The sequence below is a fragment of the Cydia splendana genome, chromosome 9 (genome assembly GCF_910591565.1).
Source record: "Cydia splendana chromosome 9, ilCydSple1.2, whole genome shotgun sequence".
Lineage (NCBI taxonomy): Eukaryota > Metazoa > Arthropoda > Insecta > Lepidoptera > Tortricidae > Cydia > Cydia splendana.
The window spans coordinates 9,277,853-9,305,359 of NC_085968.1; the positions used below are offsets into that span (position 1 = coordinate 9,277,853).

Sequence of the window (27,507 nt, forward strand, 5' to 3'; positions counted from 1 at the left end):
ACAGCGTGTGCCTATTTTGCAACAAGCCCGAGTTCCTTTAGGTACAGCCAGGGTTCAGCATCAGCTCTATCTTGGGTACTACTCTCCTAAGTGCTCATCGAGACGAGTCCGATGACCAAAACAGCGTGTGTTTATGTTGTATTAAACCCGAGCTCCACTAGGTACTGCCAGGGTTCAGCATCAGCTATCTGCTAGCAGCCGCCAGCAACATGCTGAGGTGAGACCATTTCGTGGCACTTTTTCTTTTTTATGTTTCTCTGTATAAGTTTTTATTTTGTGTTTGTGCTCACGAATAAAATTATTTCTCCCTCTCCCTCTCCCTCTCCCTCGTTATCGTTATCTACGCCCGTCTCAAACAGGATAGATAGAGTTAGACCAAGAAAAATCTGCAGCGATTTTGAAAGCCCACGCAGTGCAAGTGTTATTCTGCCGTCATAATCCCGATAATTCTCAACAAACACCGATAACGAACTCTGCGAAACATGAAGTCATAAATGTCATGTGAATAATGTCGTTCTGACTTTTTGACTATTTTAAGGTTAGGCTACAGGGCAAACCCTTAACCCGATCGTCTTTGTTTTAGGCTCAAATTGTAGCTGACTAAATTGTCCAGAATCGTTTTTCTCAAATTTTTGATATCATTCTTCGTTTCCAAATTATCGAGCACCAAAATCAAAAATTCGGAAAAAATTGAATTTTCACTATTTCGACCATAACTTTTTTTGTTTTTAACTTTCTCGAATAATTATTTTTGCACCTTACAGCTCTCGTGATTATGCGTCTTTTGAGCCTAGTTTTTAATATCATATCTTCACAACTTTCCGAGATTAGGGATTGCAATCCGGTCCGGCGGATCCGGTAATCCGGCCGGATCCGGCACTTTTTTGGAGCTACCGGATCCGGTTAAAATCACCGGATCCGGACCGGATCCGCGAAAATAGAAAAAAAAGACCTCACACAGCACCTACTGTGCGTTTTAGGTGAGATAAAGGCGACGGATAGAAGAAAGAAGTTAAACAGAATAAAGAACGAATGAAAAAGTCCAAATTTAGTAAAATAAGAAGATATTTAATATGACGATGATTGAGAACAGAAGAGGATTTCCTCTCCTTTCATGTTGGTGGCACGAATCGGCACGATACGACGATTACTTAAATACTTAGAAGTAAAAATTAAAGGATGGAGATGTCATGGAAGGCATGTATAACGACCGGTCTGGCCTAGTGCTGGGTAGTGACCATTCAGTGACCATACCTATGAAGCCGATGGTCCTGGGTTTGAATCTCGGTAAGGGCATTTATTTGTGTGATGAACACAGATATTTGTTCCTGAGTCGTGGGTGTTTTCTATGTAAGCATGTATTTATCAATATACTATAGGTACGTTTATATATCGTCGCCTAGTAGTACTACCCAGCTAGCTAGTACCCATAGTACAAGCTTTGCTTATGGGGCTACGAGTAGGTCGATCTGTATAAGATTGTCGCCAAATACTTATTCATGGATTATTTATTTATTTATGATTTAGGCTATAAAACTATTTGCAAGCAAGATAATATTGGACCGCATTTCATATTAAATTTGGTTAAAAGTAAAATATCTTTGTTACTAGAATGGATGTCAGCGTTACTAATAATTCCATCAAAGAACAGTTACGAAAACTTGTCTTTTCAAGTTCCAATTCCCACCCCATAATTATCCCATTAACAGGCTTTGGAATCTAATCTAATTTATAATTAGATATATTGTAAACGTAAATTGGAGCAGAATATGAATGATTAAATATAATAAAATTAATAAATGACTTAGATTTCAAATTTTATTTTTAAATTGAGACTGACATTGTGACACTTTTTAATACTTAGCGCTCAATTAGACGATGCAATGTAATGAAACTCGCATGCGAGTTTCATTACATTGCGGTTTTTGATCGGTCGGTTGAATTGGACCAAAGACATATGTAACTTCGTATAAGATGAATAAAGACTAAGGAAAAAACGTGCCTCGGAAATCAAGAAAAAGTCATTCTCGGATAGATGGCGCACTCACCTTTAGCCTATGCTCGGCTAGATGGCGTGACGACACCGTTTAACAATTTTTACACATAGATATCAGTGAATGAACATGGGTCAAAATGATATAAAAATAATAAAATCATTTATCCATAGGTATATATATATTTTTTTTGATAATTTTATACGTTTTCATTTCGAGTTTTAGTCGTGTGTCGATAGATGGCAGTAAATTAACTGCGACTACAAAATTTACTATGACAGGACCCCTCTATACTATCTATTCTCTTTGATTGGACGTAACCAACAGTCCGCAATGGTACTAAAATCGCATGCGAGTTCGCGCGCCGTCTAAATCAGCACTTAGTTTTATTTTATTGTTAAAAAGTGATTTCTTATTAACTTCAAATATTTGTTTTATGAATACATTTGTAACTTGTAACCTTTGTTTCTCATATAACGCATAAAACTTGAAAAATATGTCATTTAATTAACCTTAATATCCTTATACCTAACCGGATCCGGTCCGGCCGGATCCCGCCGGATTGAAAATCAATCCGGTTTGCAATCCCTATCCGAGATATAAGGGGATCGCACTTTTTCGTGAAATCGGACCCTATACTGGAGCGAACGAAAATACATTTCCAATGTCAAAAACTCACAACAGTCATACATATATCTATTATTCGTTACATGCATTTGAAGTTTCGAGCAACACCGGCTTCCGATAAAGATTTGAAGGCACACGATCCAAATATCCGCACAGGAACAGAAATGAAACCGACGTAACTGACAGGCGCTATAACTGGATTGGGAAATGGAGCGAAATCCCATCGCGGAATATTTGTCTCAACCGGGAGAAATGCTTCTTCGAAAGGAGGATTTAGGTCGGACTTTCCTTTGAAATCTGAACTTGATGGTTTAGATTAAAGAAAATTCCGTTGTTTCATGATCAAAGAATTTGCGTTGGCCGTAAGTGTTTTATTAAGATGCCGAACTATGTCGAATGTTTAAATGGTTTAAATATTTCACGTTGCTTGCTGTGTTTATTTATGAATGAAATATAATTCAAGAATAGGTGTGAATGATAGAATCTGTTGCTATGTTGAAAACTAGACGCCTGTTAGACATAAAGGGAGGCCAGTAGGTCAGTCAGTATAAAAATAATAACTGCCCGGAATATGAATAATGAATATACATCGAGTCACAGTTAGATACGAATATAGATTCAGCAAAGATTACGTGTCTGATATTTACTCGTATACTGTATATGTATGAACTGTGTTAGTTATAATTACAAATGTACAAATTATAAATTTGTATATTTATTGAGGGTCTAGAGTTACCAGGAATTGTGACAGTAATTGATATTGTAGTCGTTTGGCGCAATGGTGATCTAATCAGATCTCAAATACTGGGAAACTCTCAATTGATATTAACACTAAACTATACCACAAACCGTTTCTAATCTTTATATGCAGTCGGTTAACCTTGATTTGATGCTTTTATGCGGTTATGGAGGTACTTAAAGAACACGATTAGATATTTATGCCGCACATTATCATTAGATAACTTAGAATCCTATAAAAAAGCTATATTTGTATGCTTATGTCGATCATTACTTGTTTGTAGAAACCTATAATAGTGGCTGAGAGACCATAGAGCCTTTGCCTAAAATACAGCTACTCGAGCTCATGAAGAAAAGGAAAGCCAAAGCCGCCTCCACTATCAATAGTTGATGTGCAGTCACTGAAACCTAAAGCTGCATTTGTGAGCAGGTACTCGAAAATTTCATGATAACCAAAAAAAATATATAGTAGGAAAATTCAATAGGTCTTTCATGATACAAAAATAACACTTGATCCCTTAGTGAACAGAATTGTGTATACGTCTGCGTCTCATACCAGTGGTTCCCAGAAGCATAAAATGAGATATGTATTAGCATCACGTTGCCATTGCGATCGCGTCGCAGTCGCAGCTAGTCGAGATCTATTTCCGAGATGTTTGTATGGTAATTTATTGCTTCATTACTAGGGAACCGTTCCAATGCTGAATTGATTGTCGTTTGCGGGAAATCGGCAAGTGTCTCGAATTTTCCAAGTTAGATTTTGTCAAGTTTAAAATTAAGCTAAAAAGAAGCTTCATTAGCTTCATTTTACAGAAACAAACAGTGCCTAATAATTGTCTCCATGACCTATGCCTTTGCCTCCCTTCAGTTTCGTAACTGCCATAAAATTTCAAGTACTGATGATTTGTGCAAGTTATAAATAATATGATGTGATGAGATATGACAAGTCAATTCAGGATCGCGAGGCCGTACCACTTTAGTTTTACGGCTCGCCATAAATTCAAATGAAGTTTTAATAGCCTCGTGTTTAAGTGAATTAATATTGTCGCGGGCAATTAGACTAAGTATTATTTTTATCGGACCCTGAAATAATATTTTAAAGAAGAAGCAGATACATATGCTCCCAGATTCGCTTTGATCTTTGTCGACCTGCCATTTAATCAGCGCGCGGTGTTTGTGATTTTAAATAGTTTTCAATATCATCTATATGTGTTTATTTTAAAGTCGAGAATAAATTCTTCCGCTATTTTTTCCAACGATTTGGTTGCCAGTGTGGAATACCTGAAGACGTATAGAGCTGATAGAGTCTAAGTAAGTAGACGCGTTCTGAATTAAGATCGCAATCGAAACGCCTTGTAGCTGATGACCACCCGCGGATGTAGTACCTTTATCAAGGCAGAATATATGAAGCTAATTAAAAAGTGTTTGACCAAAAGTATAATCAATTCAATGTGAACAGTAGAAACTTTACATGAAGACTCCAAGGCCCGGCAGAATATTGTAGTGCAACCATTGCAACCATGTATTAACAGTTATTTAAAAAATCTCGAGAATGAAACATTGACATTCAAAAGTAAGAATTTAAAATCCGAATAAATCCTATGTCAAGTCAAGTCGGCTTATTGTATAAAGTTACTGCTAGAGCAACGGGTGCCGATCTGCCGATGCGATGTACCTACTTATTGCTTACGCTCTGCCCGCACATTTTCCTATAATTGTTTGAAAATATAGTACATCTAAGGGGCAGTTGCACCAACCACAACCACAGACTGATCAAAGTCACTTAGCAGTCAACTAGAAAACTTCCCATAGAATACAATATTGCAAACACTTTAACGGTGACAGACGGTTTGGTGCAACCGACCCTTAATCTTGTGGCAGTACTAAGTACTCACCTTGCAGGCAAAGAGTGCGTTCTGCCACGTCGCCTTGGTCTCGCTGAAGAAGTAGCAGCTATGCCCGAGCCGGATGAACTGCGGCGGGCAAGTGTACACCTTCTTCGTTGTGTTGTACCCTTCCACGCCTTTGCCTGTTCAAATACATATTGTAAAGAAATTAAAAATAAAATGGTCCGTGGAGGATGTGATCGTTTCGCAATAAGGCTGCTAAAAATCCTAAATAGGCCGTCACTGCCGGCCGTAGGTACATCTTAGGTAGGGTTTCTGGTTTCTCGGCCTTTTTTATTTCTCGAGGCACGGGAATTCTCGACCAAGATTTCTCGAGTTTCTCGAGTATCTCGAGAAATTTTGAAAGTTTCAACAAACACCATGTTATTTAATTTTTTTTTGCTAAAAAAACATTGTTTACATTTATTTTACTACCTAAAGAAATACACTATAGACACATCACGTGTTATACGCGTGTTTTTTTTACTTATTACATGAGATTTATTTCTCGAGTTCTCGAGGCATTGAGTTTTTTTTCCCGTCTCGACCAAGGACAAATTTCTCGAGATTTCCCGCCTCGAGAATTCTCGAGCAGAAACCCTAATCTTAGGCCGCTGACTGGACGCAAGCGGCGCGGCGCGGCGTGCGGCTAATCAAGGCCATTCATACATTGCGCTCGACCAAATGCATGAACGGCCTTGATTCCGCGCGCCGCTTCGCTACAGTGCTTCAAACGAGTCTAACTCTAAACTCGGCAGGGATGAAATGCATAAGAAGTTCCTGCAATTTTGCAACATCAATCAAAATTTAACAAATATAAGAACTGCAAATTCATTTTGGTCGACTGTTGAAAATTAGAATTTGTTAGCAGACTCTCAGAATAATTAATTAATACGGTATGTCGATGCCTATCATAAAGGACACGAAAGACCACTTTAATAGTAATTCGCTGTAAATTTATGATTCATTGATAAACTGCCCGATTCGAACTTTAAGATACGTCAATTAATAGATATAGAAACGATATGGATTAGAAGTCAGTGTAAAATGTGACGTTTCTTCAAACAAAAACGTCACTTTTGCCACTGACACAGCTAATCCATACCTATCGTTTCTAGATCTATTAATTGACGTACCTATCTTAAAGTTCGAATCGGCCCGTAATACCAACTTGTCCGTAGCATTTGGCACGCCATCAACTTGTATTAGGTCCCAATCGGCGATTCATGGAAACTTGGAATTGGAATTCAATTAGCTTATAACTTATAAAATATAATCATTAATGCATGAATAAAATGCGATTAAACTGATTTTTGATACCAAAGAAGTTTCTGATCTCTGCCTCTAAAATAAACTCCTATTTTTTACGATGGAGATAAATACTATAAATAGTATAAAAAATTGCAAATTGTCACAAAGTAAACAGTTTACTTAATTTTACAAAATTTTAAGTGCTTTTCGTATACATATAAACACTCGTATAAGCTAACCGGATTGCTAGCTCCCATAACAACTAGATACCGGTAGAGTCATCGTAATAAAAGTACATTAAGTTTAAATTTTTGCATCTTATTCCATTGTAATAAAGCTGAAAATGTATACCAGTCTTTGATATTCCTACTTATTATACTATATTGACATTTATCTAAATCGACCGTTGACATTTAAAACGTTTTAAATTCACACAAGTCGTTAAATAGCAATTTTATTGGAAAAGTACAGTTCGAACACAGCGGAATTTTATATTTAATGATAACCGAAGAAATAGAAATAAGGAAAGCAATCCCTTTTGTAGCACTTTTACCTTACTTCGAATGGTTCTATTGAAAACCTTTGAATTTTATTTTTTAAATAGGTACCTATTCCAAAATATGTCAACTATTGCGAAAATCTAATCTTTATCTGTAAGAGTGTTGCGTCATTTATTTATAAATATTATTATGTATGTGTTATACTTATAAGTATGTATAAGAAAATGTATTTAAGAAAAATATACTTACATTGTGACCAAAACACGATGAATAATATGGCAGCGATCGCCAACACTTTCCCTCTCCTTTCCAATGCTTCCATTTTCAAAGTTTCACTAACAACGGTTCGGCACTAATTGACACTAAACTCACTGACACCGGGATGTACTGGCACACATGTTAAGATTTTAGTATTTAAGTCATTTCGTGTAGACTTTAACACCTGAAACAAAGAAAAAATTTTTTTTATAATTAATGGTACATTATTGGGCTGAAATAGATCAAAGTTAACCTAAATATACCCCTACTTATGTTGAATTTCACCATAACATATTTTCAGTGATTATTTATATTGCGATTCTTAGTATAATTTTTACAATAAGCGTTTTATTGGAAATAAATGTTTATTTTATTAAACGTAGAATTAAATTTAAACTAATAATACGTCTCTGAGTAATTTATATAAACATAACAAATGTCATAACTGCCATAAAAATACTTATTTCATTAATATTCAATTAAGTTACCCCAAGCTTGTATGATAAGTAGCAGCGCACAAAGTTTAGATCTAAACATGCTAAAATGACCAAGGTTGCTTGGTTATAATTTCCATTATCTATTTAGACAATGCTCCATTAATCCACATTAAAGTTCAAACTATGACGGTGTTTACGACGCCATTAAACCGTTGTGAATCTAGATTTCTCCTGGCTAGACTTTCTACGGTGACCTAAATGGGTATGAGTTATAGTAATTGTCGCAGTACGATTATAAGCCTTCGATGTAGCTAATTACATATATTCAGGGAGAAGTGAGATATGCAAATTTGATTCCAGGTTAGTTTATATACATACTTACCTAAATATTTTTTATAAATATTTTATTTCCAATTTATGTTTTTGTTTGGTTTGAAATAAGTAATTTACTTTTCATAACCACCCAGTCTAATCCCCTATTGTATACTATTAAGCTGTATAAGTTTGTTTTCGAGACGCCTACGAATTTATATACCTATGGTGTTAAGATAATTAATTTCTAAAGATGGTCTCAACTATAGGTATTTATTATAGGATAATACCGCAACACTGATTTGATTATTACCATTTACATGCAAATGAATGAGTAGTAACAGACCTTACACAATAATGTTCACGCGTAAACTTTAGGTTTTATATTACATACAATTAGGCCCTAGTGTTCTATGCATTGCAATTACTAAACGTTTGAAGTTGCCGACCATCTGTATAATAACGAGGTTCATTTGATTTGAATTTCACGGGTAAATTACCAGCTTTAAGTATTCTACACTAGGATTTGCTGCCTAATAAATTAAATAGGTATTGTGGTATTAAAACTACAAGTTGCTATCGTATTGTATTTTCCGTCACCAACTAAATAAAGGCCATAGGCTCCTAATATGTTTACAAATGCACGTTACACATACACAGTCACCTTGTTTAATAACCAGATAAATAGGTAGGGTATTTACTTTGACATTTTCTATCAAGTTAACTACCTGCCTGCCTACTTTACAAAGTAACTTTGCAAAATTCCTATTACAAAGTGACAAGCAATGTTATGAAGCTTTATTATAATTAGATGAATATAATATTTTTATTTTAAGTTAAAGTTTATAGTTTTAGACTTGATAATAATCTAATTTCATAGACGGTTCAATATTCTGGCACTTTTACTATTTAAAATAATATTATATTAAAAGGATAAGGATGCAGCGATATTGGAACCTGTAGACAGGTGCTGATAGATAAGTCAGCGACCATCCAGACGGTTGTTGGATTAAATGGAATGCTAATAGCACGGGCGTATTAGGGATGGCATTATCCACGTGATAAAATAAGTGTCACTTTTTAAAACCTTCCAATTGAGAGAGACATACCGTAAAACGGGGTCAACAGAAATCGCGGGGTGAATAGAGAAATATTGAACTTTTTCTTTCAAGTTGTTATATTTAAAAACGTACATCTCTAAAATTAGATTTTTTGAAATACGTATATAGTAGTTAGACTAGTTATTCTCTACATTGATACCAAAAGAACTTAATCAAACTGCCTAAAACTTAGATTTTTTTGACTCTAAAGTAAGGTCTCACCGAGGTAAGAAATGAAGCCTGTCTGAACTTTGTTCTAGCGGTAAATGTTTTGACATTAACTAAGTAAAAGTTAGCTAACCTGGTAATATAGTATCTGTAGTACCTAAATAATAAATAATATCACTAATTTTCTCTATAAAGAAGCATCTTTTTGCAAAAAACTAATAACAAGCAATTTTACGTGATAAAGGGGTCAGTGGACAGTGGACACGCATATGGGGTGAATAGTTACGCCATAGGGGGTGATTAGATACAACAAAGGGGTGTAAAGACACGCCTTGGGGGTTAAAAGACACGAAAAAATTATTTTGTGTGAAATAGCTGTTTAACAGATATATAAACCATTTGCCAATAGAGTATCAGCATAATAATGACCAAATTCGATGCCTATGACAACTAAAACTTAATATTTCTATTCACCCCTTTCTTGTGTCTATCGACCCCGTTTTAAGGATATGGAGAAAACAGGTAGTTTTCTTTGATTTTCTCTGAATTGGGTAGGTAAAAATTTATTTCACAAATGCAAAATTGAAGAACTTATCAAGACTCAAAAAATTATGTCAACATTTTTACTTTTATCATTTGGATTATTGGCGAAAATCGTCCTTGAAGTTGAAAATCGTGTCTTTTCACCCCGTTTTACGGTACGTCATATTCGTACAACACGGGTACCTAAGTACACCGCAAAGAAATGTATCGATATAACTGAAATCGCCTGTTGAGCCGGCTTTACGGAGAGAGCCTACTGAATCCATTTATGCGTGTTTTAGCCGTAAACTCGGTCTAAAACTGTGCGTCGTCGTAAACGGCGACTCGTAACCGGGACAACCGTATTTATTATGCTTGTGGTGCGGATAATTCTAAATCAGTCAACCACCGTTAAAACAGAAATAAAGATGATTAATTACTTCCAGATAATTAAATAGGTATGCGTTAATTATAACTGAAGACGATAACCATGTACTTATGTATTTATAAATTAATTATTCTATAGAACGAACAATGCTGGGTCTAATTTTAAATTATAGGATATGGACAGAGAGTTAGCACCAGAGAATGGTGCATGATAATTAGAACAAGGAAACTTATCAGTTATAGCCGAATTGGTGATTTAAAAGTGGAGACATTGGCCCCACTTAAGCAGAAGGGATACAGGATCAAACCCTGTTGGGTACATTACTTTTCAATTGTGTTGTTTCAATTAATAGTCGCTATGTTAGAGTATGTATCTATGTATGTTGCTTGTAGCCATATAATTTTATAACAGAAGTAGGTACGCGATAGAAACAAAGGTAATATGCCTTTAAGATACAGAAATATGACACATACAATAAAAATATGATTAGCTATGGCAAGTATTGTTCCAACGCATCTCAAGTTCACTCATGTTGTCTAGCATCAAGCCGCCGCCAACAAGGTTCAACGTAACTTGATACAGAATGCAAACCGCAGCGCACTCTCGGTGCAGCGTGCGTGAAGTGACAGGGCCAAGTTCAATAAGATGCTGTACAAGTAAGAGGGCAAGGTTGGTTTATATCATTGTCAAAGACTTGCCTGCGGTAGAATAGGGTCTTACTTATTGCAAGGATTAATATATATATATATATATATAGTTTATCTCTATTGAGTATATCCTTTTATTTAGCATTATCTTATAAAAATACTATCAATTGACTCTTCTTCGTCACTGGTTTTCGCCCCTACAACCCGAGTATCCCAATATTATTATATTATCTTTTTCATACTAGGTACAGGGGGCCGATTTTTGAAATTCGACCGCTCGATTTTTTATATTTCGTTCAATAATATCTCCACTACTAGGCATTTAAATTCTACTAATAGAATAGAAAACGAGTGGTCAATACCACTAGATTCCCAATTTCTATCGCTCGTATTTCAAAATTTGCATTTCACCGTTTTCCGAGTGACGAAATCGAATGAACGAGATTCAAAAATCGGCCCCCTGACTCCCTAACCTTAGGTACCTATGATCGATTATCTCGAAAACCACGAAACTTTTACTAGACCTATAATTGCATTTTCCGGACCAGCCTAAGGTGCTCTGTCGGTGGTTAGAAGGTTATCCATTAATTACTGGGCACCCGTATAACCACTAAGAACTAAGCGTTTAATTAGCATGTAAGTTATTAATCTCAATTAAATCACTACTTGGCAGGTTTTTCTGATGTTAATTAACTATACTTATTTTATATAGGTAGATATTATCAATATCAAAAGATGGGTATCATCGTTCGTGTTTACTGAACTGATTACAAAAAGGATTAATATAAACTAGGGTCTAGTAGTCAATGTTTCCACATGTGACCACACACACGTTATTATTAAAGGTTAGTTTATTTGCTGAGTACTTTACACGTGTGTTTCCTTAGAAATTATAATTCTGTGTTTAAAGCAGTAAAATCAACGTCAGCAGCAGCAGATGGCGGGCGTGTCTTTCAAATAGTCAGTGTCTTTGAAGAATGAAGTGCCGAAGAATAACCAATTACTGCTTCTGCTTTGCGATTAGATTAGGTATTTGATTTAAGTATTGTAGGTATGTACCTATGTCATTCATTTAAACTAATTTTGCTTATTAAATTACTTAAATTAATTTTGTATTAAGAATGTATTTTTTTCCTTTAAGTATGTCTAATATGTATAAGTTACCTAGTATTTTTCAAACTTAATGAGTAGGAAGGGTCATCGTCATCTCCATACAATTTATAGCCTAAAAACGCGAAATCTCGCAAAATTGTATTGCAATGACAGCTGTCATTGCAATCCCATACCATATTACTTACTTTACTCTTTGCCCATACCCATCGTGTTTGGAAAATATTATAGCTTATTTTTTGTCACATATCTGCTGTAGCGATAACATCCTGGAAATATGTAAACAACATTCTTTGTTATCGCTAAATACACCGGGTGTAGGTCTTTTCGGTCTAGCAGAGACGAATGAGAAACAGGCATATTTTCAACTTAAAAAATAATGTAAACAAAAACAACGCAATCAGCATCAACCTATTCTCAGTTTAACCACCCACGATATAGTGGTTATTGTCCCATTGTCTGGCGGTGTACCAGCGGCTCTCGACTGCAACTCACTCGAGTGTAAAGTACTCGAGTGCACTTGTGGGCTCGACTCAAACGGCTCCGACCGACGAAATATTAATGCATGACTGTTTTGGAATTCATGCGTATGTATACATAGTTATGTCAGTTATGTGTTAGTGTTACGTTATAGGTACTGTGGAACTGGGTTTGAGATTTAGTGTCGATTTATGAGACGGACAAACGAAGCATGAGATTGCGGCGTGGAACCCACGCTTTCTATAATGAACAGTTTTCAATAACAAGAAATTATTTGAACTGAATCTAAAACTCCGAAGACGCTAAGAGACTACCTAATTAAATATAAAAACAAGCTTCATGTTTGAGTTTAACTATATCTGATGTTACATATACGTCATTTCTTATAATAATAATTAAAGGATACATTTTATGGTCTTACGTCAATTCGTCACTGAAACTGTATCCACAAAGTTATCGTTAACCGCTATTTCAGTCTATCTATTCCCAGCACCACGTTCGCACACATCAAACCTTGTAATTACCCGATGACCTTAGGGCAGTGAAGGAATCACGTTACTAGTTTAGCGACATCGTAAAAAAGTACATTACGTCAGTAACTGGTTTGTCGATTACTGAAAATTCTATTCATGAAATACGTAGGATGTACTCGTAGGTTTATTTGTAAATGCCTCGCCAATAGGTTTTTTTAGGTTGTTGATGAACCGTTCTCAAAAACTGCAGGAAAAAATTCATATACAGAGTGATTTTGTTATGTCTGACCATTCTCTGAAGGGTGAATATGTAGGTTATGACTTTTACTACTTATGCTGCCAACTTTGAAAACTCAAAAAAAAATTGGCTTGCTATACATTTCAGCGAATCAAATGATCAAATGTCAATGTTTTCTACATAGAACAGCAATTTTTGTCGCGTTTCGGAGTTGGCATCATAGTAAAAGTTGTTCAGTATGATCTACATATTCAGCCCACAGAATATGGTCAGACATAACATACAGAATAACCCTGTATATCATTTTATTTAAACTTTCGATGTCCTAATAACAATGTCTTAAAATGTTAAGGTTAACCTGTACCTAGAGGTTACAATACCTAATTATCATTAAAATGTCTATTCTTATGAATTTAGAATACAAGCTGTTACACAATACGATAACAAAATATATAGAAATTGTACAAGACTCTTATTTAAAATTATTAATATGCAATCCTAATGCTACAAACTGCACAAATATGCATCTGTTTCCTATTTTCTGTGGCTCAAATAATATGACCGACATTTCAAGCGGTCAGTTTTATTTTAAAAAGTGACTAAGTATAATAAACAATTTCCACCCAGTGCCATCGGATGTTTGGGTTACAGCTTATTTAGAACACTGTGTCATTATTACTGTACACCAATCAACAACCTGCGTTAAAATAAAACCTTTAACACAAAAGGCGTAAGGTTTAAAATACAATTTTTTTTTATTGTTATTATGCTTTCGTGTGGTATGTTAAGGTAAACACAGAGGCTTTATGGTATGTAAAAGGTTGGTCAATTGGAGCAACTTCATTTGATTGCACCGCTGAACTAGATGCAAATTCCAGATCTTATGAATGTTATGATCATTTACGAGTATGTAAATATTGTAGCTTTATTTAACGATGCAGTTTAAAAAAGCTGTACTATAAAATCTTAAGGATAAAGGCAGTAACTTCCCACAGCAATTTAAACACTATGCTGGACACTACGCCGGACACAATAGAAAGAACAATGGGATTACGCTACGCTCACGCTACCCCTCTAGGCGTCTAGTGTCCACCAAGGTGTTAAGTGTTAACTTAATTTTGTGATGCATGTTCCCCAATTGCTCGAAGATGGTTAAACGGATTTGGATTTTTTAAAATAGGAATTGGCCCTATTATCATCAGATGAAAATCTGGTGATGACATCCTGAAAAAATAAACGATAGAACTTTTAAAATAGGTAGGTACTGTCGGTACAACTATAGTTATTGGTGTATTTTTATAGTAAAATGTATATAAGCTCTCGGAAAGTAATATTTCCAGAAGTAGAACTGCTGACAGAGACCTTATAATGATGGCATTTCAAACTGTCGCGTCTTTTTTATTAAGGATTATTAAATGAGATTATTTAATAATCCTTAATAAAAAAGAGAGATTAATAGAAGAATAAATGAGATTATTAGAAGCGCTGGTGGCCTAGCGGTAAGAGCGTGGGACTTTCAATCCGGAGGTCGCGGGTTCAAACCCCAGCTCATACCAATGAGTTTTTCGGAACTTATGTACGAAATATCATTTGATATTTGCCAGTCGCTTTTCGGTGAAGGAAAACATCGTGAGGAAACCGGACTAATCCCAATAAGGCCTAGTTTCCCCTCTGGGTTGGAAGGTCAGATGGCAGTCGCTTTCGTAAAAACTAGTGCCTACGTCAAATCATGGGATTAGTTGTCAAGCGGACCCCAGGCTCCCATGAGCCGTGGCAAAATGCCGGGATAACGCGAGGAAAACTGACATTAAATGAGATTATTGCCAGATTACCACGTTCTCTAGATGGATTGGGTTTTAGTTATGCAGTGCCTTCATCCTCGGCACTTATTGCAGTATATTTCATAGTAAAAATATTATTTTTATTGCATCGCATCATGATGTTTCATAATGCTATTAATTTAACACCGCAAACAAGGATTAACCTTACAATTTAACGACACTCTTAGTCTTTTTATTAATCTTACATAAATACATATTTATAGTGGTCGGTTTTCATCGCTCTCTACAAAACTGCAAGCCGCTGGTGTTTTGTTATTGACATTGGTTTTCTTCATTAGTCATTTAGTCCAAAAATATCTGTTTTGAAAGATGCTAGAGTTACAAGACTCAACATTGTTCACTCAATGAATATTCACAGAAGTTGTCCAAAATTTCCTTGATACTTGAGACGCACTTGAGCCTCGTCTGGAGTGCAGCAAACAGGCGGTAACGCGCTCGTCAAGGGTAATTACTGCGACAATAGCAATTGCCTACTATACACATACTGCTATGTACGTAGTAACAAAGTCCTTTATCCATACGAGTCTCATAGGGACATGCGTCGTTTATTTAGGGCAGTAAGACGCTGGTAGCTTCAAGTTAAAACTGTTTTCACTGTCACGGGACACGAAATTGTTATAATAAGAAGGATACGAAAAAGGAAAGCGCATCTATAGTCGGTAATACTTAGTTGAATACTCGGTTCCGGGTTTCTTACATGAAATGCAGGCGACGATAAACGACTCTTGGATAATGAAAGCTTCAGGATGGTGTGCCAATGTAAATTTTCACTGTATATTTTGTGATGTTTCCAGAAAAAATAATGCAGTTACAATATTTTTCCAAATATCAAAACTGAAGGTTGTACAAATATTCAATCCATCCGCACCTGCTGAATTGTGTGTGTTTCCTTCCCTGACTCACATGTCTCACACATCCCACACAAGTCTGCAGGCATTTCCATACGTGGATGTTATGTCAGGGCCGTTTTATTTATGGAAACTAATGTCGCCGTATTTCAAATACTATCAATTTCATAATTACGTGTTATCTACTAAATGTAATAGCTTTGTTGCCAGTTGTAGTAAGTTTAGAGATAATATAAGCCAAGAACAATTATCGGCAAGTATGGAAGAACAATTACCGCTACTTATACGCCGCTGAAGACCTACTACCTACCGTAAAATGGGGTGAGTTGGGACAAATCCGAAGTTCAAACCTCCATAAAAGATTATTTTTACTTATATGTGGCACGTTGATTTATATACCTACTTGAAAAGAGTTCCGGTGGTATGAACTTTAGTTTTACAATGATAATCTGTCGTTTCATTTAAAAGATTCAACGATAAACACAAAATAGTAGGACATCCCAGCTCACCCCGTACCGTAGTCGGGGTTAGGGTGGATAAGAATTGAGTGAGATGGGATAATTGCTGCGAGAATAAAGTATTTACGTAACAATGTGATAACTCTGGTCTAAAAATACCATCTCATCCCCCTACCATCCCTACTCACCCCATTCATAACCCAACTGCCCTCGTAATCCCTACTCACCCCATTTTACGGTATCATATTAGTTTTTATTTCTTAAAAAATAAAGTGTCAGGTAAAAACACGTCGGTCTGTGGAAACAACAACTCATTCGCATGCAAGGCTGCACTTCCAAACACTCGTCTCAAAAAGCCCTGCAACGGTTGCAGCAGTCACGCGTAATGGCTGGAAGAAAATGCTAACGGATGATAAGCGCTGCTTTATATTATGCTAATGGATACTAATGTTGTGTATGTTGGTTGAAAAATGCGGGTTTAGGAAACTAATTTATTCATTAGGTTACAGATAATTTCCACGTTTTTTGTTTAAGTACCTACACGAAAGCTCGTCGTGACTGCATTATTATACAATTCAAAAGGAAATTTCCGATAGGGTACCTAAATTGTCCTTGTTTCATTAAAACATCTTTTACTATAATTTTACCATGCAGAACTTTAATTACGTAGTTAATACTTTTCTAAAAAAATTTAAATGTTGTAATATAAAACTGATAAATCTTTAATATTTTAAAATTTAATAACATACGGATTCTAAGATATAAAGAGGGCTTTCCTTAAAACGAGATAAATTCCAAAAACATTATTTGACATGAAAGCACCGAAAATAGGTAAATTATAGACAAATTTCTTCTATTTTCCAATAAAACATTATTCTAAATAAAGAGTAACTAGTAGAAATTAAAATAAGTATAAATAAATGTCTATACTATTATAAGTATCTGCTGTATGGTTAAAGACAGACCCGGTCGTTCGTGGGTACACAAAAACAGCCAGCTAGCTGCAAGACCCACGAAATGTTACATTAGTTAAAACAATAGGAAGCTGCATACTTTGAGTAACATCTCACGGCATAAACAATAGGTTATTCATATAATATTAAAACATTTATTATCTACCACCATGTGATGTGCTATAAAACGCATCGTAAATTCACAATGCCAGTCACAGTACAATACTTGTTCCAATATTCAATACACAGTTTCGTCTACCCATATTTTGTACCTGCAAATTATTCATGCGTGAAAGCTCCGTGTCGAGGTTTCCTCCAGGGACTAAAAGGGGGGAATATGTGGGGTTCTTCAATAACGGAGTATGCTGGCGCTGGCTTCTAAGCACTCGGCAATAAGTACATTATGCATGTTGCTGTTGCTATACTACGAGTACAAGATGTATTCATGGGCTATTAGAGTGATCTTTAAGCTACAGAGTGGATGAGGAACTTTTTTTGGAAAATAGAACACAAAAATATTTCAAGGATAAATATTTTCCTCCTTATTATCCTTATAGGTATTTAAATTATGTAAATTTAGCGAATGACTATCAGTAGGTATCAAAAGCTATCTGCGTTCGTGACTTGAGTATACATTGCAATTTTAGTCTATTTCTATGTATACATTGTTGACATGAGTCAGTGCCTGAGTGAGTAATGTGTAAATAAAGTTATTCGGGTCAAAATCAACATAATAGGTATTTAAATTGTCCTAGGCTTTCGCACTCAAACGACATGATCAACACAACTTTTTGCTGCGACATCTAAAGGTTTAAAATAAAGCCTCAATCTCATTGGTATGTACCTACATAAGCAAAGTCTGGAGAAATTCGCCCGCCCACTGCTTGGCATTTTGCTTTCATTTGCACAATAGGATGCTGAACGTATAATTTGGAAGATTCGTAATTATTAGCTTCGATGTTTTTCTTCTACTCAATATTCGGTTTGAAGACTTACATCCTACTAATATCAAATTTAATAAAAAAGTGTTTAACTTTGCACGCATTTAAGAAGGGCTTTGATGTTTGGTGCACAAATGTATTATCCTTATAAAGACAATTTTTTTTTCGTAGTAATCAGGAGAGATCTGGCGTAGAACAAGTTTTCGCATAGCTATTTGATATAGTAAATAAAGCCTAATTACTAACACAATTCGAATAGCAGGTAGATTGTACCCTGATACCCTGTTCGTACTTGCCAAGAATGTTAGTCCATAATGTCAAACAATTTAATGCTAACAAAATCATTTTGGAATGCTTTGAGCAAATATGCTGGAATTCCTGACCTTGCTGTACCTTAAATAGCTTAGCAACAACGTTTAAATGTAACGTTGCTCTGCCAAAACACTAGCCGAGTTAATTTAGGTTCGTGTTAATAGTCCATGGGCTAAATTCTACGTGAAATCGAGAACAACTTCGATTTCAAGATTTTATTGAAACATGTGAGGTACCTATGTTTTCTACTGTATAATATAAAGCATGTTTGCATTGTATTAGGTTCATAATCCATCATTAACGCTAATGGTTCTCCGTTTTTCCTAAACTTGAAAATATCTCCAGGTCTACGGAGTTCGCGGGGTTCTAAATTGTAAAAAAGAAAATACATAATGAAGTTTTCATTTCTTCTTACTTGCCGCAAGAATCAATGGCAGGATTTAAATGAGTGTCAATTTTCAAACTATTGTATTGTTGATTACTCTTGAACACAAATGAGTAAAGCCAGACAAGGTTACGTAATCCTTATATAGACTGCTTGTAATTGATCTGCGCTCCAACTAATTGTGTTTAGGCTTACAATTAGCCAGTGCCATCTTCAAAAGGAACCGCTGTATCGCAGAAACACTCATCATTACGACGGCACTAGTTTAAGGCGTCTAATTTGAAGATTTAATTACCGACAAGTAATACAGTTAATTTTAGAAATATAGGTAATGAATGTATGTACATATACATATGTACTGGAAGAGATCCCTCAAAGGGATAAGTTCGCCTTTGTACTTCTTACTAATTGTATGTTATTTTTAATATGTCTTTTTGTACAATAAAGAGTTTACTACGACTACTACTACTATACATATATTTTTATCATCAAACTGAAAATAGGTTAGGGTAGGATTGGAGCTAGTTGTAAGATATATACAAAATATTAACATTTACAAATCAGTTACTATGGCAACTTACAGGTACTTGTGCGAACGCTATACCTAACGATATTGAAAAGAATAAAGTATCATAATTGTACGGTCTCCGAATTTATCTTATGTTTTTTTTTTGGGTAGTATTGGTTGGTATATTAAAGCTATAACTTACTGATGTCGAAGTTGTTTACTTTTTTCTCACTCGGTCGTACCTGCAAAATAAATGAGGTATGGTGAAACATTCAAAGAATTTCATGTGCAATTTTGAGCATAATATAAAGTCGTACAGTATGTAAGTTTATGTTGGATTATGAAATTTATGAACAAATGTACGAGTAGATATATGTAAATACTCATTGAGCATTAAGAAAATCTGTCCAAATTTTATACCACGATAATTCACATTAGAGAAGCGTTCCGATTGGCCCACCCACAATGCAAATTGAACGATTAGCCCAATCGCCGAAATATATTAGCTCTCTAACACAACAGTGACGTAAGTGCTACTAGGTCCTGGCAGTTTTATGTTCTTTTGAATATTAGCGAGACGATATATAGGCCATTGGACAATAAATAAAATTATCTTTCGTACGCCAAATTGGCGCCGGCTTCGTGCCGATTTTACAGGACTGTTGTGACCACCATTTAGGAAGAAAGGCCAAAGATAAATTAATACACATATAATATACGCTTAAAGTGAAATAGATGCTATAATAGCTCGGCATCTGCCGCGATTGCAGAGGACGTTGGTTCGATTCCAGCCCTGGTGGCGTAGCACGGTCGCGTTTTTATCCCTTGTCACCATGCCTGTCACGTTCTAACAAGTATGTAAGTGCGAAAGAGACGCGCATAGTGATAGACGATAAAAATGGAACCGTGCTGCGCCCACTGGGCACTGGAGGCAATGGTCACTTTTTTTTTCGTATATAGGCATCTATTTTAGTTAACATTTACTGTATAAATAGTGTCTCTTTTTATAATAATAATTTAATTTGTTTCTTATTAATACTTATATAATATAATTATGTTTAAAGCTTAATTTATGTAGGTAATTTATTGAGCAAATTAATCGTAACTTTTAACATATGTGACCATACTCATAAGATACACCAAGTTTTTATAAGCACATTTATTTAAAAGCGTTTAAATCAAACCGGCAACAATTTAATTAAAATTGTAAGTCAGAAGCTGTTGATAACTGTTTCTGTGGCAAAAACGTGACAATTGCGTAATCACCTCGAGATATGTGGCTGCTAGATTGCTCACCATGTACGGAGAGGCCGGCGTAGCATACTGATCAACCCACTTACCTGCACTCAATTCAGATATTACTAGAGCTAGTCCAAATCCACCATTTTGAAAAATACTGAATCGACTTATCATAACTGCTCACAACATTTCGAAAGTATCGGTTAAGAAACGGAACCTGTAGAGGAGAACAGCTGGACACCCGGACCAGACATACGAAAGCATTGCTGCAAGCTGCCAAAGCGGAAACCGAGAGGCTTCGCTCGCGCGTCGCACTCGCTCGGTCAATTATTAGGTTTGAGAGTTTTGACATATCAGACAGGAGGTTAAGAAAGGGTATAAATTAGAGTACATATGTATATATGTACGCAAGTGTGATAAAAAAATGTTTTTCAGATATTTTAGGATAGGCAGACCTGACACGGACTTGGGTTATCTACCATTACTTTTTTAAAGATGACGATGCCTAGTACCTAACTGTAGAAGGAAACCACTTTCTTAAACCCTTTCTTAAATATGAGTATAATCGTGTTAGGGCTGCAGGAATGTCGTCTACCATGCGTCGGTAGAGGGCGCAAAAAGCGGCACTCCGCACTGCGATCTACAATGAACTGATTACTACGCGAAATTATGTTGTTGCACTTCATCTGTCAGTCGACGTGATTTATGTTGTGTTTATTAAACTTTTGTGATAAAAAAGGAGCACCTTAGGTACCTGTTATAAATCCGCATCTTTAAATATAGGTTATAAGAAAAACACCATAACCGATAAAATGATAAAAATGGATTTAAACAATAAACAACTACTTACCTAAGCAAATTTTAAGTTTGTCTAATGTATCTTTTATTTATTTATTTATTTTGTTTTATTTTATTTGTTAGGAAAACTTACAGCTAGAGTAACAAGTTAGGTATTAACATAGAAACAGTAAGCCAATTACAAGTTTCCACAAGAAACAATTACAAGTTTAAATTAATATCACATTGTATTATGTTGATATTAGTTAGAGTCGGACCAAAAAAAGTCCGCAGCGGATCACGCAGTGCAAGTGTCATTTATACGTCATAATTTCATAGAAGTTTGACGTTCAAAATAACACGTGCACCGCGTGGGCCATCAAATCCGCTGCAGACTTTTCATGGACTGACTTTATAAGCTAAGCCTGCTGAGCACTGTAATCTTTGATTGTAATTACTTTTGTGTTTTATGTTTGAGCTGATGGCCAAGTTGCCAATGCACCTAATAAATTAAAAAAAACGAGTTGTCATATTTGACAATGACAAATGAAAATGACATTACTAAAAATCTAAAAATCGTATTGTATAGTGCGGCGTGCGTACGCTATGAATACTTAGTATTGAATAAATTTTGGATGGATTTGAAACAATATCCTCTTCGAACAAAAACCTACCTTGGGTTGGATCTTAAAATAAGTCGCCTTATTTGAGGATAACTGACGCTGTGAGGGGTTGTTTTAGGTTGTTTTAAATTGATTTAAAGCAATTTTAGCTGCCGCATAAAATGTTTTTTTTGGGTGATCATTGAATATTAAGACGGTTTTAAATTAACGGATTAAATAAACGGACGGTATTAAATTTTCTGTTCCTAAGGCAAAACACAAAGTTAATAACGTACCTACAGATTTTTAATTAATTTAATATTCATCCGTTCAATAGAAAATTAATGAAATGAAATCTGCTAAATCTGATTGGTATCATTTCATGTTTTACAATATTAACATGCGTTTGCTGATAGGATAATTAAATGCAGTTATTTAAATATCTGATCGTTGTTTCCCTATTGAGTTTAAACCAAACATGAATGAAAAGCTTTACATTGGGGATTTCCCCTCTTTTTTTATGGGGCGCAAAAAATTAATGTCTATTCATGGATGAGTAATTGGTAAACCTATTAATTAAGAATAGTTTAATTAAATGTGGCGGTAGACACAATATTAAATTCAACCTTGACATGGTGTATAAAATGTAAACGCATTCGTCCTCATTATTTTTACATTTGTTTCATTAGTTTTAATCATGACGAACACAGACAATTTAATAAATTTTACGACGGTCTCTATTAAAAAATAGGTACATTTGTATCAAATGCTTAATATTAGCAACGGGATTATTATATTTAGCAGGTATTTAATCGTAACCTCGTATATTTTTGGCCGTAGTTTCATTGGTAACATTTTGATACGTCCGATTTTTTTTTTTCATAAATGATATATTTTTGATAAAGGCACTGTGTAGAAGGTATTTAGGATTGGTTAGAATCGTAGGTAATCCCTCTGAAAAGCCGACGGTTTTTGAAAAAATCATGGTTGGTCCTAAAAATTTTGGCAAATGAATCAGGACAAGAAAAATTTCAAGATTGCGATATTGCGACCAATTTATTTATTTTAGAGACTATCCAATATTCTTGTCAATCGGCTTAGTCACAGTACTAAAGTAATATACCGACAGCACTTGTTTGTTTCAATTAGTGTGAAAATAGTCTGAATAGTGACCTTGGCAAAAATTTCGCGAAGTGGACCAGTATATCAAGGTCTCTAAGATATAGGAAGTAGAATTGAAATTTAATGTTCAGTTATTCCTGTGATTGAAATTTACAGCGGTGGCTAGGGTTTCACGAAAATTTGATGTATAAGATGGATTCTAGCGTAATCATAATTTAAATCTCAGTTTAACTAATAGTTTATATTATGTTTTAATTAACAAGATGTGGTTTCCACACTTTTTTTACCTCTATCGTTTTATCACGGAATTATTTCGTGGTGATGAACTTTATATTCATATATTAAGTACATTGAGTTGTAAGTAAAAAAGGATATTATACTTAAATTGCTTATTTCATTATACATAATTGTTTGTGGGCACTTATTATTTTATCTTTTTCCTTTTAATTTGAAAAAATAATACTACTTGTACTTAATACAAGAGGTTATATTTATCAATTTATTTATAACATTAATATTATTTATTAAGAATAAAAATAAAAATAGGTGCAGGTATATTTCAAATCGGGCAGACCTATTTAAACCATCTGCTAATGTGTTCGCGTCCGTACTTCCATAGAAATTAGAATAGCTTTCATACAAAGATGTTTACCAAATATCACGCGAGATGGCGCTGTACCGGGAGCGGCGATTTCTACATCGCGCTAACGACATTTTCATTGGGATTGTATATAAGGGTTTGGGATATATTTTTAATATATTGGTTTTACTTGCGACTGGTTGTTTATTATATAGGTAGTCAATAATCCTCCATTAGTAAAGAGCGCCCTTTTTAATAAAGTTAGGAGTACCTACATACAAATGTGCTTACAAAAACAAAATATTGATTCAACGGGGTAGACCTGTTCCTATGTAGAACGCTTAATATTATTTTCGTATTTAAGTAAAGTAACCGGGACTCCAAAGATCTGGGTTCGAGTCCCACGTTGACCAGAGTTAATCACCGTTGATTTTTTCGTTGTGATTGACATCTATACATACAATTTATATATTAAGTAAGTGCTTAGTATATCAAAACATGTTGAGTGCCGAATTGACAATGGTTAGATGTGTAGTATGAAAAATAACACTATGTTACAATCGTTTTGTTTTCGTCATATTTTCAATTTGCAGACATTTCCAAGGTCAGCGCATGACTTATGATTTGACAGCTCGAAATATTAAAGTTACAGATTTATCATACGATCTTGTATACTTTAAATTTATGACTTGAGTGTGTACATTTATTAAAGAAAGGTCAGTTATCTGGGTCGCATTATGTCATAACTCGACTTGTTCCTGTCAATGAATGCGCTAAAAATATTCTTGAATTATTTTAGCGCGTGAGTAATGTAGCGAAAAGATGTATACGTTTGTAGGGATACGTTTGTGGTTTTCATTCATCGAATTTTATTGAGGTACAAATATTTAGTGAATCATCTGCTAAGGTTCAGTAGAAAATATCCGTTCTGGCCACGTATTAAGCTTTTACTTGGATAGGCATTGTCTAAGTCTAGCCGTGTTAGTTAACTGCAAAAAATCTATCTGCGCAATCGGAGGGGATTTATGAATACATATTAAAATTAATTTAAGTAAATAATAACTTTTGAATAAATTTAACCGATCACCCTAGGCCAAAAACAGGATCAATAAAATAACCGTAACATCTAATTTTACCCCATTAACGACCGCAAATGTGACGCAAGGGCGGGCGTTGTTTATAATTATCCGATCAGGAATAGTTGGTCCTAGGATGCTGTCATCGACTGGTACTACATACATAGCTATGTCATCATTCTGTAGTATACATACTTGTTAAAACGCGTCAGCCACTGTGACAGGCGATAAAAGCGCGGTCATTAGACCCTCTGTTTACACTAGAGTTTCTCAAATGCCTCGCGAAAACATTTTTTCAAGGCAATGCAATTATCACATGTAACGTCATCGTCATCTCATTATTGACAATCCATTTCAACACACACAGGCACACACACACACACACGACATACAGGCCTATTCGGATTTCGAGATAATCACAAGATCTTGAGACGATTTAGAGATCAACTAGATCTACTTGACTTGGATATCTAAGTCATAACTTGTCGAAATCGTTCAAGAGGACCTCCAGAATCGCGGAAACGTCAAATTTGACATATCTATCTTACAAATATCTTTAAATTATCCATGTTGAGGCCTAGGCTCCTATCTAGTGGTGCAGGGATGCCTAAGTGGATCTTCAATGAAGACTTATTATTTTAACTTGTGTACAAGATTTATTTGCAAAATTAAATTAAATTAATACAATACAAGTAAGGGTTTGTCGTTCAACGTATTTTGGAAGATTGCCGTTGGTTGCTGTCGGCGGACGTTATATATGAATCCGATCGTTGCCGATCTTCGAATTTCGGACGCAATCGGCCGTCCATGACGTCACATAAGATGCGTTCTGAACAATCCATATCGTAACTTGTTGAAGTCTAGTAGAAATCTAATTCATTTTCCGAATCGAGCCGACACACACACACACGACAAATACGTTATTTGACAATTTTTTATTAATGGTATCAATATCGATCAGGTTTGTTTTGAAGATCAAATGTCTGTATGGGACCCATTGTCTTAAAGCAATACAAAGTCTGGCACCCGCACTTTACTGACGAAACACTTCTAACAAAATGGCAATACATCGTGACGTCACCATGTAACGTTTGAGGCCGTTTCGATGTATGGAAAATAAGGAAATTGCGATTTTGTCAGTGACATATTGCGTTTATGTATATTGTTGGTACACAATATTTTTATAAATAAAATGTAAGGAATCGAATGGTATTATTATTTTTTTCCTATTTGGAAGTTGAAAAATTTTAGTTGGAACTTTGAGGTCTTGTATTTTTTTATTAATTCCATATATTTTTTTAATTTCCAATTTATTGTGATAAACTGCTCATTTTCTATCTATTTAACTAGATTTAGTTATACAATTCACCATGTGTCAACAACCCTATTCTTATCAACTCTTGGGCCTAACTTGTCATCGAGACTTACTATATTCATTCGTGGGTTTTGTCTCTTCTACGTCTAAATCTCATGTCTGAGGGTCGTGACCGTGACCATCATAAGTCGCTCTATGTTGTAGTGCATTCTATCCTGGTCGATACTGTGTTGTGTACATATTCATTAATTTGATATCCACATTTTTACAGGTCTTTATGTAAATATTTATGTTTGTAAAAAATCTATATCTGTCACTTTTACAGAAAAACATGCCAAAATTGTGACTATGAGTGTATGTTCTTCACTGGTACAAAATGCTAAGGAGGTCTATTGAGATAGTAATATCTTGTTATGAGACGGTTATGGATATGATGCCACAACCTGCTGACAGATCAGACATTTCTTCAACCAGAAAAGTTAACAACTGACAGAAGTTTGTAAACAATCAATACTATAGTGTAAAATTCATTCATAAAAAGACCAAGCATTTTTGCAGCTACGTGTACATTTAGAAACCTTGAAATATTTGTTCGACATTTGTAAACAGGTCACACTAATTTACTGATAGTAGTGATAGTCTAGACCGTTTTTACTGTTTTTAGTATCGTTACAGACTTGCAGAGGCATTTAATAGGGTTCTGTAAATTACATTCAGAAGCTACAATAAAGGTAAAGTGCATGTTAAATAAAAGAACTAATAGATTTGTAATTCGCACGACGTGCTCTACATTCCCAGGGAGGAGAAATTGCGTAACAATGATAGTCGTCTACGAGCCCCGATGCAAATTAGTTCGTCTAGTTCCACACAACACTTTTGTTTATTCTAATAAATTTTACACATGAACATAAATGACACAGTAATGGGAACCATAATAGTAATGTTTAATCTAGTTTATTTTGATAGTATAATAAAATTGCATGAGACATTTATTGCTGAAAAAATGTACTTTACAAAAACGTTGTTCAAATCATATTGTCCTCTCCTACAGCACTGCTGCTTGCATGGGCTCGAAACAAAATTGTCAGTACTTACATTGGCAGAGCCGTGTTGCTTTCCCTAGTAATAGCCCTTTTCACATCTGTTATATTCCTACCCGTCAAATAAAAAACCGTAATTTTTTTTCTTTCAGTACATACGGTATTTCTTGGATTTGGATTTAGTTATTGTAGGAAATGTAGGATAATGATTCCACTGCATGGAAAATAGGCAAGCCTATGGGAATCAAGTTCAATGGACTGCTCGCCACTGGCATGTAGGTATATCTAGGAGCAAAAATAAAATTATTATTAGCAGTTCAGAAGGCCCCGAATAGCTTTTATAATGCTAATTTATTGCACGTCGACATTGGTGTGTTGTGG

The 27,507-nt window shown here is 35.1% G+C and overlaps 1 protein-coding gene across 1 annotated transcript in view; it reads right to left on the reverse strand.

Moving 5' to 3' along the window:
- The window catches only part of LOC134793566 (uncharacterized), a 106,571-nt gene that overhangs the window by 31,229 nt on the left and 47,835 nt on the right, over positions 1–27,507 (reverse strand). The window contains exons 2-3 of the mRNA XM_063765177.1: positions 7,246–7,438; positions 5,255–5,388 (exon numbers count right to left, since the gene is read on the reverse strand). Coding sequence (XP_063621247.1) covers positions 5,255–5,388; positions 7,246–7,318 — 207 coding nt within the window. The 5' untranslated portion in view covers positions 7,319–7,438. The remainder of the gene's footprint in view (positions 1–5,254; positions 5,389–7,245; positions 7,439–27,507) is intronic.